At 39.2% G+C, this 19,395-nt stretch overlaps 1 protein-coding gene and 1 long non-coding RNA gene across 3 annotated transcripts; one reads left to right on the top strand and one right to left on the bottom strand.

Annotated features, from left to right (window-relative positions):
• Positions 1–20: 20 nt before the first annotated feature.
• Positions 21–867, top strand: LOC148127246 (uncharacterized). Its single transcript, XR_015742120.1, has 2 exons — positions 21–93; positions 652–867. It is a non-coding gene; the product is annotated as an uncharacterized LOC148127246 (long non-coding RNA).
• Positions 868–1,313: 446 nt separating this feature from the next.
• LOC113448023 (protein NipSnap homolog 3B-like) lies at positions 1,314–10,517 on the bottom strand. Of its 2 annotated transcripts, none has more exons than XM_026718555.2 (6): positions 9,978–10,517; positions 4,751–4,973; positions 3,954–4,109; positions 2,877–3,026; positions 2,009–2,095; positions 1,314–1,930 (listed from the first exon to the last, which is right to left on the bottom strand). In XM_026718555.2, exons 1-6 carry the CDS (start codon positions 10,053–10,055, stop codon positions 1,854–1,856), a joined length of 771 nt encoding a protein of 256 aa, XP_026574340.1. In that variant the 5' UTR covers positions 10,056–10,517; the 3' UTR covers positions 1,314–1,853. The 2 variants fall into 2 exon arrangements, with proteins under 2 accessions (XP_026574340.1, XP_087782587.1); XM_087926461.1 differs by having other exon boundaries at positions 4,041–4,109; positions 9,978–10,171.
• Positions 10,518–19,395: the final 8,878 nt, after the last annotated feature.

Here is a 19,395-nt window from a genome sequence, read left to right as displayed (position 1 = left end):
TTTCCCATCCCTTTCTTCAGTACGACCCGTGAGGCATGAGGAAGATACAATCTCTCCGGCGGGCCGCGGAAGTCTTACTTCTGGCTCTGAGATGTGGGTTAAATTACAACTCTGGCTATCCTTGATCCTGGGCCGGGATTGCTGGAGCCGATAAGTTTGCAATCCAGCCGCTCTTGGGGGTTTTCTTGCATTTTAACAAGTCCAAACCTCCCCCCCGCGAAACTCCAGGGGGACACGCTGGCGCGAAGGATTTGGTTTTGCAAAGTGAAACAAATATTACACGCGAGGGAAAGGGGAGTTGTCAGTGGGATTTCTGGCTTCTCAGTTCCAGAATTATTATTTCCAGCATTATTTACTCATAATACCTGTATAGATCCTCAATTAAAATTTCTCCCCGGAGCTTCTGGGAGGACTATCGCAAAGAGTGGTAGAAATGCTTGTTTTGTGAATATGTGTGTTCTCTGATCCTAAACTGAAAACTGGAATTTTACTATTGCGAGGGTATGCATGTGTGTTATGCACTGTATGACTAAGGTATTACAGTATAAAGATAAAATCATGAAAAGGTGAATCCACATTTAAGTCCTTAACTATATTTTGGCTCACCTATGCAGCAGCACATAGCAAATCGCCTTGTGTTTACACATTCAGGCTAAGGCAAAATGAAACAAACGGCTTCAAGGAGGAAAATGCTTTGTTTTGCTGTGGCAGCCTTCTGGATGTCCTTCAGATGTGGTGGACTTCAAATTTGGAGGAATTGGAATTGTCCAACTCATCTGTTTTCAAACTTACAGAACTGCAGAATCAAAGACTTTGAATTAAAATATTAAAAGGAAGGTGAATGAAAGTAAAGCAGCTTCAGTTGTAGCCCTTTCTCAAGTTTATGGAGTGTTATTTCTAATATGTAAAGTAGGTGTGCAGTCTAGATTGACATACCAACTTAGATAAAAGTTCCATGCATGTTTACTCCCACAAAAGCACACATAATAGCAAAGATGACTGGAAGAATTAAGTCAAGTTCAGTTTTCAACCAAAGATATAAGAATTAAAATTAGTTCTGGGATGTATAAAATTTTTAAAAAATGAATGAAAAATATTTTATGTAATCCATGAAAATATACAATATTTCAAAATTCTGCAATGTGTTGATGACTTTTTTAGATTGAAGAACATATCCTTCAGAAGTTTAAAGGATGGGATATATGGAATCTACAATCTGCCATTTAAGAAGCCTGCAGAGATACATAACATAAGCAGAATGAGTGGAATGGCCAAGGGGCTGGATAGGAAATGATAGAATTGCATACACACAATCCAGAAAATGTATTTAATTTTGCATTTAACAATCTCAATCATCATGCAATGATAAATATAAAAAGTTCAGATCCATCACCAAATATTCAAGAATAAATACATTTCAGCTATAATCATTTTCTTGAACTCACTGCATTATATATTATTAATCATGAGATTTCCTGATTAAATATTGTGACACCATCAGTTTGAGCAGTTTGTTTATTATATTTTATAATTAGTTTTTAGTTTTATTTATAAGTTAAGATATTTAAATATGAGTGTAACACCAGAATGAAATTATTTTAGACATATCCCCCATATTTTTATTCTCAGTTCTAAACAAGTCAGTACAAATATCCTGTACTAAGTCATATAATTTGAATCTATTTTTATGCAGATGATTAGAAAAGTATCTAATATTTGAGAAGGTAACATGATTTTCCACATATAATGATTATTATTTCAAACTACCCTCAATCTGCCTTTATGGATAAAAAACTACAGATGACGATTGCAGAAAATAATTTTTTATGTGATGTCGTTCAACTGGAATAAAACTATTTCAAAGGTGAAAATGACGCAGGAATCAGGAGCATGTTTTGTTGGGTTTCCAAGAACTGAATATTCTCCCGAACTGAAAATGAGAAAATACACTCTCTCAAACATATATAAAAGCTTGATAGACATTTCAAGATACACAGTAATATCTTACCAGCTGCTACCACTCTGGCATCTTCATGGGCCATATGCCTCCCAGCTGCCCGGATATCTGGATTCTCAAACCACCAAAGCACATGAACTGTGAAAGTAAAAGCAAGTACACAGTACTAGCACAAGGCGTGCATACAAATCTATAGGACAAATTATGATGTTCAAGTTCCAGTGTCCATAAACAAAATTCTGCCCTGAGACCTCTGTACAATTCTATAAAGACTAGACACAGAGCTATGGAAAATAAAGTATATCAGATATGATATAGAGGCACGGTGTTGTTCTAGATCAGGGATATCCAATCTTGCTAACTTTAAGACTGGGGAACTGAAGTTTAATAGTCATAAAGTTGCAAAGATGGCCACCCCGTTCTAGAGTTAAATAACTGTATCCCATGTTCTGTGTTCTAAAATTTCAGGTATAGTCCTTGCATTTCCTCCCCAAAAGTAGGTAAACTTTTTCCAAAACTTCAGAAAGCCATTGCCAATAAGTGTAAACATGAAATAGACGAACCAACAATTTGGCACGCTGTAAGAGAGCTGTACTCCTAGAATTTTCTCCAAATATTTAGACAATATTCTTATGATGCTAGAAGTGGGGATCCTGTTTTCAATAGTGCAATGATATAACTGATGTATTGCCATTTGCTATGAACAGAACTTGTTTAACGGGCAAAACAAAAATAATGTTCCAAAAGTTTTATCTTTTAAATATGACTAAATCTGGGCCCACCTGATACCATTTTTCTTGTTCCTATGCTATACTGTACATATATCTGAGCGTGTGTTAAGTTATAAATTATAGGAATATAAATATATATATAGGAGCATGATTTTGTATTTGAAATAAGAAAAATCTTGAGCCTGTACCTGTATTAAGAAATCCATATTCTGTGTGGAAAAAGCCAATCAGTTTTGCGTAGCCTTTACTAACATGTGCATCAATAGCTGCTTTGAATGAATTTCCCCATAAAGCTGGTCCACCTGGTTTTAGCTGATAAGTCACCAACTCATAAACTCCTAGGAGGAAAAAAATCATTTTCAGGTTATTATCGGCAGTGAGGCAAAAACAAGCAACTCATTTCTTACAGTACAGTATTTCTACATCTTCACCACTGATCTAAATTCAATTTCATTTTACTTTTTGCCTATGCCTTCTTGGGTTTAAATTTACTTTCAGTTCATAATTTAGAATTATATTTGTGTAGGTATGCCCATCACTCCACAGATTCTACGCCTGTCTCAAACAGAAAAGATTTAAATATAATTTGACCACTTTAAAAACCCCATTTTACCAATGCATGAAATCATTTTAAGAGAAAGGAATAGACATAGTAATTTCTCTCTCACACACATACACAAATATAAATAAGGACTTGGAAAATATGATACCTTTTAAAAGGAGATTAAAAGAATGAATATTTTGAAGTATTGTTTTGGTTGCTGTGGAAAGAAGTATAAATAGGTCGCTTATGGTTTTTTTTGGCATATGTATATCTTTACAGGATGGTTAGAGGCAAGTGGGGTGGGGGTGGGGAAACAGCTTGTAAAAAAGAAAAGGAGCTAAAGTTTATTACCTCAGTAAGATTTATGGGTTTCAGTAACATAACTAGGTACTTTTTTTGCCTGCGGGAGCCATTTTGGGGGTATCAAGTTAAACCAGAAGTGGTAAGGCCTGTTGCAAATGGTAAAGCGGCTTCTTGAAATAAACTTCTGCAAGTTTATTTCAGAAGCTGCTAATCTTGGCTCCTCCCTTTATTCCTCCATAAGAAACTAATGAATATTAATCAGGTGTGCTCCATAATTTTAGTGAATACGTGTGATTCCAAACCCAGCAATATTACTATCTTCCTTAGACCACCTCCTCAAACAATTTCTGAGTTTCTGTGAAATTCCATTCACTGACTACAAAATCAGTGCAACAGGTTGAGGAGCAAGAGAACTGGCCTTCTTTTGGTGGGGTTCCCAACTTACACCAGGGAACCATATAAGCAATTTCCATATGCTGCTTATCCAGAAGTGGAAGAATTTCACCTAGTTTTTCCTGCCATTCTTTATCATTGACTACAGATTTCCTCACAGCTGCTCTGTGTGCAAAATTATCTGTGAAAGGAAAAAGAGAGATTGAACTTCTTAGAGCCTTGTTATATTTGCTTCCATGATAAGCGTACAAAAGTATAGAGAAATAAAATTAACATTTCATAAAAAGTTTTAACTTCATATTACTATTAGAGAACAAAACTTTCTAAAACGTGGCCTTGGAATATACATACAGTCTGCTCCATCCTATTTTCTCTTCAAGAATCCCACATGCTGTTTTGCTGGGCCATGCACTGTTGCATAATCTCCAATACTTATGAAAATTGTGAATTAAACTCCAAATGGTTTCAGCAAATGACAGGGACTCTGGATGATGAGCGAGGGAGACCTGGGCCTCCTTTAGCAGTTATAGAGCCTTGATGCCTCAGAATTTTCCAGGCAGCAATGGAAATGTCCATTACCAACTTTTCTCACTGGCAGGCAATTTGATATGCATCAGCAAGCAGACGGGTGAATACTCTCGACGTTTCCTATTGCTTATTTAACAAAATAGTACTTCTAAACTGTCTTCATTAACCCCAAAAGGTCCTGAAACTCTTTTGGACCTTGTTATTTGTAACCCAAGGATGGTAACCATATAACCTGCTAACAAACTTTTAAAAGCCACATTCAACCTCTTTGAAACACCACCATGCAATTCATACCGTATTTCCAAATATGAAATGCTTTATTCATTGCCCCAAATTCAGCTGTCCAGAATCCAGTCATCTGTGAGTGAACTGTACGAATCTTAATAGATTTATTGACCAATTCAAGAAACTCTTTTGTCTTTGCTGGCTTAATGTCATAAGTGCGAAATTCATAGATAGTGCCAAGTTCCTGTCTGGGTCCGGTAGCAAAAGGTGAACAATCTTGAAACACATTTAGCTTTAAAGAGACAAAAGCATAAAAATAATTGGTGGAAATGATAGTTTCCAAGTTTGTAATCATAGAATACATTATTTGATCAGTGAAATACTACCTGGGAATTTTAATAAATAAAATACTAAAACTTCATTCATGTTCGACTTACGACCACAATTGAGCTCAAAATTTATGGTGTTAAGTAAGACATTTGTTAAGTGAGTTTTGCCTCATTTTACGACCTTTCTTGCCACAATTAAGTGAATCACTGCAGTTCTTAAGTTCGTAATACAGTTAAGTGATTCTGGCTTCTCCATTGACTTTGCTTGTCAGATGGTCGCAAAAGGTGATCACAGGACTCTGGGATGCTGCAACTATCATAAATATGACTCAGTTCCAAGTGTCTGAATTTTGATCACATGACTGTAGGGATGCTGCAATGCTTGTAAGTGTGAAAAGCAATTATAAGCTACTTTTTTTCAGTGTAACCTTGAACTGTTCGTTGTAAGTTGAGGACTACTTGTAATTCACTGAGAGCAAATACAGTTCCAGTGCTTTAGCACATGTGGTGCCATTTGTCTTGAAGACTTATAGAAAAATTCAAGACAGGGAGAAACAAAGTAAGAAAAAAACAGAGATTTCATTCAGTTAATGATCTGTATCTTCCTAGATTCCCAAAATCCACTATAAAGGAGGACGTATTATGCATGAAAAAATGCTCCAGAACGGTGGTGGTATTCTACCGGTTTGGCCCGATTCTGCCAAGCCAGTAAAGCCAATGAGCAGCAGAGACCAAACTGGTTCTCTCCACCGCTCTGCTGTTGGGCCCACCTGCCTCCCCAGACTCCCATATTCACCTTTATTCCCTGATTTTGAAGCACAGCTGCTTTGCAAGGCACAGCAGAGTGCTGCGCGGCAGCTGCTGGAGCAACAGGGAGAGTGCAGGATTGCAGGAGGTGAATTGGAATGCCTCTGTGCCTGCGCAAAGTGCGCATTTGGTGCACGTGCGCACGGAAAGTGTGTCCACGCACGCAAAGTGCACCCACCAAGCCACACCCACCGAACCGGTGGTAAAAATCTTTGAATCCCACCACTGCTCCAGAAGTTCACAAGGGGAAATTCTGTAATTAAATGTCTGCTGGAAACTTTGGTCTACCACTGTGAGTTACAATAGTTCCTTCAATTGTTCTGGAGAAGACATTGTTAGTTCCAAATTTTCTTATATGTGTGTCACATTCACAAAGGATGCACACACTCCCAAAAGTAGAGAGTGCTTCGGACTCTATTCAAGCACCACATCTTTCATTAAGCACAACCTGATTTATTTTCAAGCTTATGCCTAAATCTAAAAAAAAAAAGATGCTGATGCTTTAAGGATTTTTTAAAAAGCTTGAAATCTCCAAAGCAGCTTTTAAAAACATATTAAGAATCTTCAAAGCTATTCCTAAAGCACTCACATTTTTCTTTTTTTCCCCCAAGCTCACAGGAAGACTTGAAAAAAATCAAGCCGCTTTACAGAGTGATTCTAAGTGGTTTACAGAATCAACATATTTCCCCCAATAATCTGGGTCCTCATTTTACTGACCTCGGAAGGATGGAAGGTTGAGTCAACCTTGATGCCATTATATACATCACAGTATCCATAAACTATGGATTACAGACTAAGGATTATAGTGTGGTAAATGCAACACGATAAACCCAAATCAAACTGTATTACAGTTTAACTTTTTGTGAAGTTAGACAATTGGCAGCTAAAGAAATCAACACATTTCACATACCCTATAAATAGAAGTTCTTTCTACATCACTTTACTTGAGAATCTACAACTGCTTGATTTTATAAAATAGGCATACATCCAATATTCTTTGGACTGGGGTGGGATAGAAGCCTGAATAAATAATAACAATATTCTGACCATACAGGACCAAGAATATTGAGATTTGTGGCACTGTCTTTCGCAAATGTTTTCCTCCTTTACTAATTTTTCAACAGAAAAAACACTGATATCTTCCAAGGAAGTGCATGATTTCTAACATAGTTTAGAAACTAGTGTGCAAATCAATAACTAGAAGCACACCAAAAGATGTGCATGTCAGCAATCTATGGTAATAATTCGTTTCACTTAGGAACCGACAGTGCATTTTTCATAGCTTCATGCACCAGTGCTCATCTCTGGCGTTAGTTCATAAAATGTTTTCCAAGCCGTACACTTCAAGCCCCAGACAGAAGTGCTGTGTTTTTCCGAGATAGCATTTCTTCAAAGATGCCTAGAAATTAATACATACATATATTTGAAATCTCAGTTCAATCAAAACTCTTTCCATTTTTTTTACATCTCTTTCATATTATGAAACTCAAAATGTACCACTAACGTTGCAGAGATTTGTTTTACAAGTAGTCCTCGACTTAAAACAGTTTGCTTGGTGGCCATTCAAAGTTACAACACCACTGAAAAAAGTGACCTATGACCATTTTTCAGAGTTAGTACATTTCCAGCATCCCCATGATCATGTGATCAAAATTCAGACGCTTGGCAAATGGTTCATACTTACGACCATTGCTGTGTCCCAAGGTCACGTGATACCTTTTACAAACTTTTGACAAGCAAAGTCAATGCGGAAGCCAGATTCACTTAACAACCGGGTTACTAACTTATCAATTGCCCTGATTCACTTAACAACTAGGTAAGAAAGGTCGTACAACGTCTCCCTTAACAACAATTTTGGCCTCTATTGTCAAGGACTACCTGTATTTTGATCCAGCATCTGTCTTTTTAAATTTCCAACATGTCAATAAAAATGTTCAGTCGGTAAAAATATTATGTTTAAGGAGAAATCACTAGAGATTAATGGTAAATTACAAAGTAAACAAATACTCATAATCCTAAACAAAATTTAGACATTGACATTAAGATCTCTTGTAACAAAAGATAACAGTGATGCAGCTGGATATCCCTACACATACAGCATATAAGAAGAATTTGTTTTTTCAACATAGCATAAGCATAAAACCTAAATGACATGTTACAGAAAAATGCATTTGCTGTGCCATAATAGTACCAAACCTCCAATGCTACTGACGACTTTATGATATTTTATCTGAAATTGTCTAGGATTGGTAAAGTCATCTGAAGAGAAGAAAACTATATTAGAAATATACTACTAAAACTTGTCCATTTGCAGCAGGGAGAAGAGTAAAATTCAAATGATGCTTTTTTACAGCGTGGGGAGAAACAGTATCATATGCCTCTCTCAGGAGAAAAACTGATTCAGTAAAAATGGGCCATCCAGTGAAAAAGTGAAAATGGAATCAGATTCATACTTGTAATTTATTGATGATTATTTATTTCTTCCAGAATTTCCATATTTTGTTTTTCTCTCTTATATTAGACCCTGTCTCTGTAACATTCATGTAAGTTTACTTAACTTGCAAAAATAATGATAGCAGAAGCACACACATTTGATTTGTTATACAGCTCTATACAGAGAACCCTTCAGAATAATGCACCCAAACTGCTTCATTTCTCTTTATACACTGTCAGCTTCTACTTATATGTTCCAAAGAGTTCATTTCCCAATTATCCTTCAATCAGCAAGCCGTTTTTTCATCATGATTTCTGTCTAATTGAGCTCGATTTCTGATAATTCCATGATATGCCCGTTTGTTTTCTTGGCAACGATACAGAAATGTGATATGGCTTTTTCCATAGTGCCAAACACTGTTCTTTTAAAGAAACATTATTTGAACTGTGATACATTCATAGTACATTTATTGATGCTCTAAAAAACCCGAATATTCAGAAAATATTCCTGATGAACCTATTAGTTTTGACTTGGGACAAATGAAATGAAATGGTATCTAAGCTTCAGAACAGGAAGCACATTGTAAAATTAAAATCTCCTTCCAAGTGGGCTTGACTCCTAGTGAAATCTGGGAAGCAGACAGATACAGAGGTAGGTAAAAAGAGGAAAGCAGGAAGGAATCAAGAGGGTATTATCATATGGAATCATATTACAGGTAGTCCTCGACTTACAACAGTTCATTTAGTGACCGTTTAAAGTTACAACAGCCCTGAAAAAAAGTGACTTATGACAGTTTTTCACATTTACAACCTTTTAGAATCCCCACGATCAAATGATCAACATTCAAACACTTCAGACTTGGCTTGGCAACTGACTCATACTCATGACAGTTGCTGGGTCCCAACGTCATGTGATCCCCTTTTGCAACCTTCACCTACCTATCGTGTTACTGACTGATCAACTCCAGTGAGACACTTAACAACTGTGGCAAAAAAGGTCGTAAAATGGGGTAAAACTCACTTCTCACTTAGCAACAGAAATTTGGGGCTCAATTGGGGTCATAAGTCGAGGACTGCCAGTATACCAAATACTGTATTATATACAATGGAAGCTGTTTGCCATTGCCCTCTTCCAGGCTCAACGCTTCTGAGGTCACTCGCGATCCGGCTACTAGGTGCTGCCACCTGCTTGCTGGGCAATTTTCTGGGGGGCGAGTAGCTTCACATTTTGGAAGGAAGCCGGACCAGCAGCGTTTAGAGCAATAGCCAAAGGGAGGCAAAGGCACCCCACCCGTTTAGGAGAAACCGAACATAAGAATTGTAGGTTTTTTATCTTCCTTCTAAGAGGGTCTTAACTGAAATCACATCAAATCCCAGCATATTTTAAAGGCTGTATCTTATTGCAGGGGTCTCCAACCTTGGCAACTTTAAGCCTGGTGGACTTCAACTCCCAGAATTCCCCAGCCAACTTGCAAACTGGCTGGGGAATTCTGGGAGTTGAAGTCTGCCAGGCTTAAAGTTGCCAAGGTTGGAGACGCCAGCATTTTAGCAAAGGGGGAATTGGGGGAGGGGGTTGTACGGAGTGGGGTGCGCTCCCACCAGTAGCCCCCTCTCCAGCCCAGCCCGAAATAGCAAGTCCCCTATGGAAACACGTAACAACCCGGAGCAGGGACCTAACCATCCGCAGCCTGGAAGAAAGGGACAGGTGGGTTTCCCAGGCCATTTACCTGGGCGTGGAAAGGCTCTGCCGCTGTTGCTCGCCTGAGGAAGCGGCCAACGACGGAGCCCACGCGGAGACCCAACATGGTAAGGAAATCTGCAAGCGCCCAGAGCCCACGTTGAAGGACGAGAGGGCACCACACTGCCTCCTCTTTCGTTTACGGAGGCCTTAGGGGACCAAAACCAAGTCTTGGCGGGCTGGCGTATCCCGAGACGACTCTTCCCAGCAGCGGGAAACGCAGGCACTTCGTTGTTGCGCCTTTAGGTCGCCCTTTCGCTTTGCTTTCACACGTCCGAAATCTCTTTTAACTCGCGCTGCTATATGCTTGTCTACTGAGACGAATGAGGTTCCCCCTCCCCCCGCCTCTGTTTGCCCCGCTGCTATTAAGAAACATGGGAACGCATCTGCTGTTGTCCCAAAGGTGCAATTCAGGTGACCCTGAAGACACAGATAAACCTCCAAATGCTTCAATGAGCCTCGAAAACAGGGGTCTTCAAACTTCACTGCTTTAAGACTTGTGGACTTCAACTCCCAGAATTCCTCCTCCAGTCATGTTAGCTCAGGAATTCTGGGAGTTGAAGTCCACAAGTCTTAAACTTGCCAGGTTTGAAGACCCTTGCTCTAAAAGAATGCAAATTACCAGCTGCCTGCAAAGAATATAAACCCTTCCATTCCCCACTATGCTGTCAGAACTGAAGAAGCTTCTGGAGGAGAAGCAAAAGGTCTTCAAAGAAAAAAACTTCTTTCTTAGACCGGCTGCCTCCTGAAAAAGCATCTTTGGGACAACTATAACTTGGATCAGGAGTCTTCAAACTTGACAGCTTTAAGACTTGTGGACCAACTCCCAGAATTCCTCCTCCAGTCATGTTAGCTCAGGAATTCTGGGAGTTGAAGTCCACAAGTCTTAAACTTGCCAAGTTTGAAGACCCTTGGATCTCTTACAGACTTTCATCTACTGTTGCTGCTTCAAAGCAGCAGATTTCTTTATTTACCTAATTTTTCCGGTGATGACAAGGCTGGGTTCACAGCCAGCTTTGGACAGGTGGGGTTTGGACAAATGTATGATGCCCATTTTTTGATGGGGTCAGTGCAATACTTCTCAACTTTGGGCACAATCAATCAAAGAATGTGGACTTCAATTCCCAGAATCCAGAAGTCAGCATACTGGCTGGGGAATTCTGGGAGTTGAAGTCTGTACATCTTAAGAGTTGCCAAAATTGAGAAACACAGTTTAAGGTATACTCTGAACTCAATAATGTAGATCTACTGAGAAACTGTGATTTAAGTAATCACAAATTACTGTGATTACTTGAATCATAGTGTCTCAACTGATATATATTACTGAGTTACTAAGATAACTATCATGTTATGATAACTGTCAGTTAGTCCCGAAGATTAGGATGTTTTCATCTTCTGTTTACTTTGATGGAAGGGTATTGTACCGAACAGAAGTTTTTCTTTGGCATAAACAGCCAAAGAATAAAACTCTTTGGCTCATTTAACAACTTATAGGAAGTTGTTATGGATTCTCACCTTAAATGAAGCCTTCATTTAATCCACCCATTAGAAGTGTGTAAAGTGTCCAACAGTGATTGGATTCATACAACATGCTAAGGTGACACCAAACAGGTCACATGTAAGTGTGAAAAAGGATGCTTAAATTTATATTCAGCTTTAGCTGAAGGAAAACTCACTAAGAAGCTTTAAAATTTATATTCAGTGACGAGTGAACTAAGGCTCAAGAAAATTCAATCTTAAACGGTTCCATTTCTTCAAAAGTGGCAAACTGCTCATGTTGTTCAGCCAATGGGAAATATAATGGTTAAAAAAAATACGTAATGGGACTACATTTCTGTGCCTCTAGTAATGGTGTATTTTTTTTCTTGAGGAAAATGCATCTAATAGCTATACTAAAACAATATTAAAAATAAATTTAAGTGAATCTGGTCACCCTTAGCAATGAATATTAAAAACTGCATAACTATATTCTTCTGCCTGTATTTCACTGTTTTGATTAGTAAGTCCTGGAGTTCTTTAAATACTGTCATAATGGGGATTATTTTAGCCTGGAAAAGGCTGATAAGACAATCCTGTCACCACAGAAGTTACATTATAAAATCCCTTATCTATAACCATGCTGAGTAAGCATAATGGAAATTATAGTCCAATGATATCTGGGCACTGGATTTTGGAAGAGACAGCCAGTATAAATATGACAAAATACCTAATACTAAATCCTTAAATGGATCACACTTTTAATTGTTTTGCTCAGGTTCTACTGCTATTACCTCTTTATTTTTTTTACATATATTTAGGACATTTTATAAAGGATTATACATTTGTGTCATGAAATTGGTTAATTTACCTGTTAGCATAATCCTCACTGTAATATTTCATTTGAATCAGTCATAAAGCATGGATTGCCAAATGTCACTGTAACTTTGCCATTATTTTAAATCAGAGTATTATTTAATTATATTTATATCTATCCACTGCATTTTTAATCACATTTTTTTACTGAAACGAGGGATTGTTAATGTAGCCCAATGATTGTGTTCTGTATGGACATTTCCATTCTTGAAACCCGGCAACCCGGATTGGTCAAGGCGCGCAGCCACCGGATTGGTCGAGCGCGCGGCACTGATTGGCCGTTCGGAATCGACCGCGATTGGCCGAGCCGATCGCGGGCGATTCGAACGGCTGTCATTGGCCGCAGCGCCCGGCGCCAGATCCATTTAAGCCGCGGCTTTTCCCCACTCACTCCACTTGTGTTTTCCCTTAATAAATGAGCTGAACTCAAGTCACTGCCTCGCGTCTTTTGTTCGTATCAGCCGATACGACAGATTGCATATTTGCTGCCGGCTTTTCAAATGTATAATGTAAATACGATTCTCAAATTGTAACTGGAAAAATCATAGGAGGCTATTTTTAGGTCTGTTCAGCAAACAGAATCCAGAAATAAACTCACTATTTCTGTTTTTAGTAGTATCAAGTAAGTGTCAAATATATTTGGTTTCTTCCCAAAACCTGTGTCAAGAAAAGAGTGGGCATCAGCCATTGGAATATAACAGCTTTGTTCTGTGAATGGAGCAGATAAGGTGAATGGCCTAAGGGCATTTTGTTAAATTTAAGGGGGGGGGGGAATAGCAAGAAAGAGGTGGAGGTAATGAAAACAAAGTATCTTGTAATATTGTATCACTTTATTTATTTACTTAAATAATTTATATGGCTGGCAACCTCATACTAGTGACTCTGGGTACAAAGGTTAAAACTGAAGAATTAAAATAATAGAGTTTCCCTATGATAAGATGGGTGTCCAATAAATTTAATAAATAAATAACCCATAAAAACACATCAGCCACACCTGGGTTAGCCTAACATTCTAGCCCAAACATCTGGAGAAACAGCCAGGTCTTCCAAACATAAAATAACAGTAGGATTGGGGCCATCTGGATTTTCCTGAGAATGCTGATCTTTAGCAGTATTTACTGTACAAATCTTAAACAGAAGAAGAATCTGTAATATACTGTAGTCTGGCAGTTTCTTTGATAACATGTTCCAGTTCAATATGTGAACATAAGAAAAGGCCATGTTGCTTCCTCATTGTGAAGGTTGTAGGGACAATGTTCCCCACATTTATTTTCTTTTCCCCATTATGTATTTTATTTATTTTATGGTAATAAAACTAAAGATGAGACAATAAGATGAGATGGGTGGCTATATAATAAATTGAATAAATAATAGCTGTAAAGGCCAGTATAAAAGTAGACTATAATTATAATTTACAGTTGTTCTTCATTTTGTATTATTACTGTGCAAAATTTATCTTGCAGCAATTAGTATACAGCAATGCAGATTTTGAAATGTCAGGTTATATTAAATATATATTATTAAATATTAAATGGTTAATCTTTTTAAAATAACATCTTTTAGGAGTAATTGAATTTAACATTGTATAGATTGGCTTCTACAAAGAAAACTAATTATAAGATCCATATGAAGTTTTACATCCATATGACTATTATTAAGTGTTGTACCTTATGATTCTTGATGAATGTATCTTTTCTTTTATGTATACAGAGAGCATTTGCACCAAGACAAATTCCTTGTGTGTCCAATCACACTTGGCCAATAAAAGAATTCTAATTCTAAGTTCTTTTATTAAAATGTTAGATAAAACTTGTTCCTTTTATGCCTGGCTTGAAAAGAATAATATGAAGAATTGGCCCATATACAAATAAATGCTTTCAGCTACGTTCACACAGTAGGGTGGTAATTGTACAGTGGTGATATTTTTATTTCATTGACAATGTGTTTAGAATCACAAAGGGATATCCAGGAAGATAAGTTTGCTTGACAAGAAGTAATACTGTTTGAAAGTAATAGTACCACAGCTATAAAACAAATTCATATCAATCTTCATTCAGTAATACAAATCATTATATAAATTTCCTTACAAAATTGGGGCCCATATATGTGAAGAATGGAGAACGAAAGTCTGGAATATAAAACTGAATTTAAACAAGCAGCATATATCATGCTATTTTAATTTATGCCTGGGATTTGCAGCTAATGGTCCGCTTGTCACTGATTATTAAAAAAAAAAATCTTGAGGGAATTGCTCTCAGCTCTCTTTTGCTCTTTAGACAAGAGACTGAAACTTCTGTAGGAATGGATATATAATTTTTTAAATTAAGGTGAGAGGGGAAAACTCTTGAATTTGTTTATTTTAATATAATTTCATCAAATTGTAAAAGATAAAGACTCCCTTGTATAAAGTTCTGTTCCTACTGTATATACAAGTGTTTCTGAACCTTAGTTACTCTGAGATGTGTGGACTTCAACTCCCAGAATTCCCTTTCATTTTCAAACGGCTAAGTGTCATTAACACAGCTATACAGATAGTCCTCGACTTACAACAGTTCATTTGGTGACCATTCAAAGTTACAACAGCACTGAAAAAAGTGACTGATGACCATTTTTCATAGTTATGACCTTTGCAGCATCCCCATGGTCACATGATCAAAACTCGGATGCTGGGCAATTGGTTCAGAATTTATATCCTTTGCTGCATTCCAAGGTCATGTGGTCACCTGCTACCGTCCAATGAGCAAAGTAAATGGGAAAGCAGAATTGCTTAACCACCAGGTTGCTAAATTATAAATTGCAGTGATTGACTTAACAACTGAGGCAAGAAAGGTCATAAAATGGGGCAACGCTCACTAAACAAATGTCTCACTTAACAACAGAAATTTTGGGCTCAATTATGGTCATAAGTTGAAGACTACCTGTACTGTGTACTATACAGGAAGGTTATGCAATTTTCTGAGCAACAATATAGAAATGCTTTGCCATTGCCATCTCCCAGGCTGTTCTTTTACCTTCTCAATCTAGCCTACAGCTGTTAGATTTCTTGGTAGTCTCCTATCCAAATACCAACCAAATTCAAATCCCTATAGCTTTTTCAAGAACAACCCTAGTAGCCTAAATGCTGTTTTATGTGAGCTTTTGTTTATTTGTTTATTCGATGCTGCCTGACTCCAAACTGTAGGTGGTTCACAATATATCAGATAATTATAAAATAAAACACAACAAACAGCAAAAGCAAATTTGAACAGAAGGAAGACAAGAATAAGATGGCAATCCAACAGATACTCCAAAAATCCCAGAGGCATTTTGCATCCAGTGGAAGGGTTCCTGAAGAACAGCCCCTTTTTTTAATGGCACCCTGGAATGCCAATAGGGTGGGTGAATCTGGATCTTGGGGACACTTCATTCCAGAGGACGGGCAATGCAACCGAGAAGATGCACTTCCTGGATCTTGATGGATGATATTATTTAATTGAAAGAACCAGGACCGTGCCAACTTTGTTAGCTTGAATTGGAGGGGGGGGCAGGACCCAAGGGAGAGAGGGGATCTTACATCTAAATGTGCCCTCTATCATATAGGGCTTTACAGGTAACCCCCACCATTATGAATTGCTCATTGAAGCAAATTGGCAGCAGGGCAACTGAAGAGCAGACATTTTACATGTAGAAAGGTATGTGGGAAAGACCTTGGGAGAGAGACGGCATGAAGCGATGCTGCCTAAAGTATGGCCAGATAAGGTAGAGCAGCGGTCCCTAACCTTTGTGGATTGGCTGCCAGGTGGGGGAAAAGAGGAGCTGTAGGTCAACTTGCACGAGTAACAAGCCGGCATGCACATTCGACTTGCACAAGTTGAGCTGTGCATGTGTGCGCATGTGGGCTGGCCTGCTACTTACGCAAGTTGAATTGCAAATGCCCACATGCATGCCAGCCCACCGCTCACAGGGCCTGGTTCTGAACAGGCCACGGCCTGGTAGTAGACCATAGCCCAGGAGCTGAGGGACCACTAAGGTAGAGCATAGCCCACAGCTGAATAGTGGGCAGGGCAAGAGGCTCAGAAGGAATCCTCCCTAGTTTCTTTGGCTGTAAAGGAGATGGCAGGAGATTTGTATTTTCAGACTACATTCTGTTAATGCAGCTTTACAATAAATTAGAATTAGCTTCTCTAATGGTCTGGTCTGCCTAGTAAGGCTGACAACATGAGTATTCTGAGTCATGCCCATCACTGCCGGTACTGCTGTATTTGGGACCATGATGAAAGATTTACAAAGCTGAATCAACCATGTGATGCTTACACAAGTTAATGTATATAGGATTTTTGATTTCATACATTTTCTTGCAGAGAGGAACCCAGAAGGATATAGAGGAAGAAAACTATCAAGACACATAAAGCTTTTTTGTTGTTACTGTTGTTATTCGTGTCTATAAATAAATAATAATAATTTATTGAATTTATACAATGCCTGACCCTGGTGATTTATAAAGTAAAAATTACAAAGAAGAAAAACAGACAAAAGTAGGAGTAAACAACGGCAAAGCAAACCAGACCAGAAGGAAGGAAAACAATCCACAATACCAAAAGGGACATTCAGTTACTCTCTTTGAAGGCCGGGGAAGAGCCAGCGTTTCAAAGCCCTTTGAAACATCAGCAGCTTGAGGGGAGGGGAAGGGACATCATCCAGATCTTGGGGGGAAGGACCTCTTTCCAAAGAGCAGATGCTGCCCCAGAGAAGGTGTACTTCCAGGGTCCTGATAGAAGTTGCTCAGAGCACCAAGCTTAAAAGATCAAATCAGCTCGACAGATTCAAAGGAAGACTGGCAGTCTTTCCAATAAATAATAAATACCTGTGTTTGGGTGATGTACAGGATTGTAATTTGTCAGGCATATAAGTTTAATAAATGTCTGTGCTAGCTCCTCTCTGTAGTTCATTCAATGTTGCTTCTATCTTGTTAGTTTTAGGATTCTCATGTTGCTTCTGAGTACAACTTCAGCTTTGCTTTAAGGCGGCTTCTTTGAATAGCAAAGATGGAAATCTTAACAAGATAACAAGACTTGGGGAGCCATGCAGAGAGCAGCTGGCAAATTGAATTATTACATGAGAGAGAGCCTGGCTACTTGAGGGACCGCCTGTCTCCCATAACATCTGCCTGGCCAATTTGATCCTGCAGGGTTGGCGTGCTCCAGGTTCCCCCAGGGATCTGGATGACCCCCACTCTGCTATTGTTTAGAAATGCTAAGAAGGCCTGACTCATCACCCAGGCCTTCGGGGAGGGGAAATTAGACCTCTTGCTTCACTGCACTTGTCATCATTTATCTTTATTTTTTTACGTTTTATTGATTTTATTGTAATTTCTTTGTCTGATTTGTGAGGTGCCAGGAGTTGCTGAGAGTTGGACGGCAGACGTCTTTAATAAATTCTTATTCTCTGGTCACACAATTTTTTTTAAATTTAATGGTGGGCTCACAAGTCTTCTCTCCCACATTTGCCACTATTAAAAAAGAAATAACATATAAAACAAGATTCCCTGCTTGTACCTTTTAGCATTTTGGTTTTCAAAAAAATAGGGAGTAATGAGAATTATAGTATAAGGGACAGGCTTACATTTAATATAGAATGGAAGACTGGTTGAGTAAACCAGACTTTAAAATACTATAAAAGATCATACTATAAAATAGTAAAATAATAAAAGACATGCTAAAAAAAACCCAGCTTGAACAATGAGAAAGGATTACTGACTGCAAAGTCTTGATTAATAAATGCTATTTCCAGGATCTGAGGCAGCATCAGGGGTGGGATTCTACCAGTTCGCACCTATTCGCTGGAACCGGTTGTTAACATTCTAAGCAGTTTGGGGAACTGGTTGTTAGAAGAAATTACTGGCCTAATCCTGTAAGGAAGGCAGGAAGGAAACATTCTGGTGTTGCTTACAGAAATTGCCTCTCCATTAACCCTTATTACATTCTTGGCAGGACTAGACTTCCTGTCTCTGGAACTTCTTTGGAGTTTTTTCCCCTCCTTTGCTGGTACTTTGCTTGTGTGGAGTGACCATTTAAAGTTACAATGGCACTGAAAAAAGTGACTTATGATCATTTTTCACACTTACGACTGTTGCAGCATCCCCACAGTCATGAGAGGCCAGGCGAGGAGATGCGTGGCTTGATGTAAGTGATGTTGAGTTGGCCATGCCCAGCCAGTCACATGACCACCAATCCACGCCCACCACCTAAGCCATGCCCACAGAACTGGTGTTAAAATTTGAATCCCACCCCTGAGCAGCATGCCTTCTAAATACAAAAGTTGGTGCAAAACTCTTGTGTTAAGTTTGGGAAAAGAGAGGCTGAACCAGAGCATGAATGCAACGAATACTTTATTGAAACAATAAAGGGCTGACCGTGCTTGCCACGCCTGGAACTGGCTCGCAGCAATCAGCAACTGGTGGGACCCCGCAGCCTGCTTTTATAGCTGGCTGCTGGGGAGAACCAACCAATGGGTGAAGGGAAGAACGCCCACGCAAAGTGAGTGGACCTGAGTGAGAACTCCTAGAGTTCTCAGGACATAACACCCCTTCCCCCCAGATGCGAACACGCATAGTCTCTGAGGTAGGCCGGAGGTTTATGTTGGCGCCCGGAACGGCGCAGCTCTGGAACACTGTCTGTCCGTTCGGGGTCTGCCTGGGAAGGCAGAGCCGGCAAGGTGTCATCAGTATGCCCCTCGGTTCGGGCATGCCCGGGGCTCGTAGGGTTGGTCTCTGGGGATGCGCTCCCGTAGACAGGATCGGGTTGGTCAGCCGTCTGGGTGCCGCTGTCCGTGTTCGGGCTTTCGGGATCGGCTGTTGGTGTGAACTGGTCACCGGGCATGATGTGGATGTGGGGCTGCTGATGAGGTCCCCCTTCATCGTGTGACTCTGGATCCCTGCTGGCGAGGGTGCTGAGGCGCCTCCGCAGTTGGTCTATGTGCCTTCTCCAGACGCGGCCATCCTCTAGTCTGACCCGATACGACCGCGGTCCGGTGATGGCTACGATCTCGCCCGGGATCCACAGGGGGTCTCCAGCGAA

This window comes from Pseudonaja textilis, chromosome 2 (assembly GCF_049901715.1).
Source record: "Pseudonaja textilis isolate UNSWEBS1 chromosome 2, rPseTex1.2, whole genome shotgun sequence".
Classification (NCBI taxonomy): Eukaryota; Metazoa; Chordata; class Lepidosauria; order Squamata; family Elapidae; genus Pseudonaja; species Pseudonaja textilis.
The sequence above is the reverse complement of the archived record's forward strand: the minus strand, read 5'-3'. Positions and strand labels throughout refer to the sequence as shown.

What these genes read in the sequence shown, in the direction of transcription:
- LOC113448023 (XM_026718555.2), bottom strand. Translation starts at nt 10,055, where the DNA reads ATGTTGGGTCTCCGCGTGGGCTCCGTCGTTGGCCGCTTCCTCAGGCGA. An exon ending in CAGAGCCTTTCCACGCCCAG is followed by an intron (nt 4,974 to 9,977) that starts GTAAATGGCCTG and finishes GTCTCTTTAAAG; the next exon opens with CTAAATGTGTTTCAAGATTG. An exon ending in GGGAACCCCACCAAAAGAAG is followed by an intron (nt 3,027 to 3,953) that starts GCCAGTTCTCTT and finishes TTTTCCTCCTAG; the next exon opens with GAGTTTATGAGTTGGTGACT.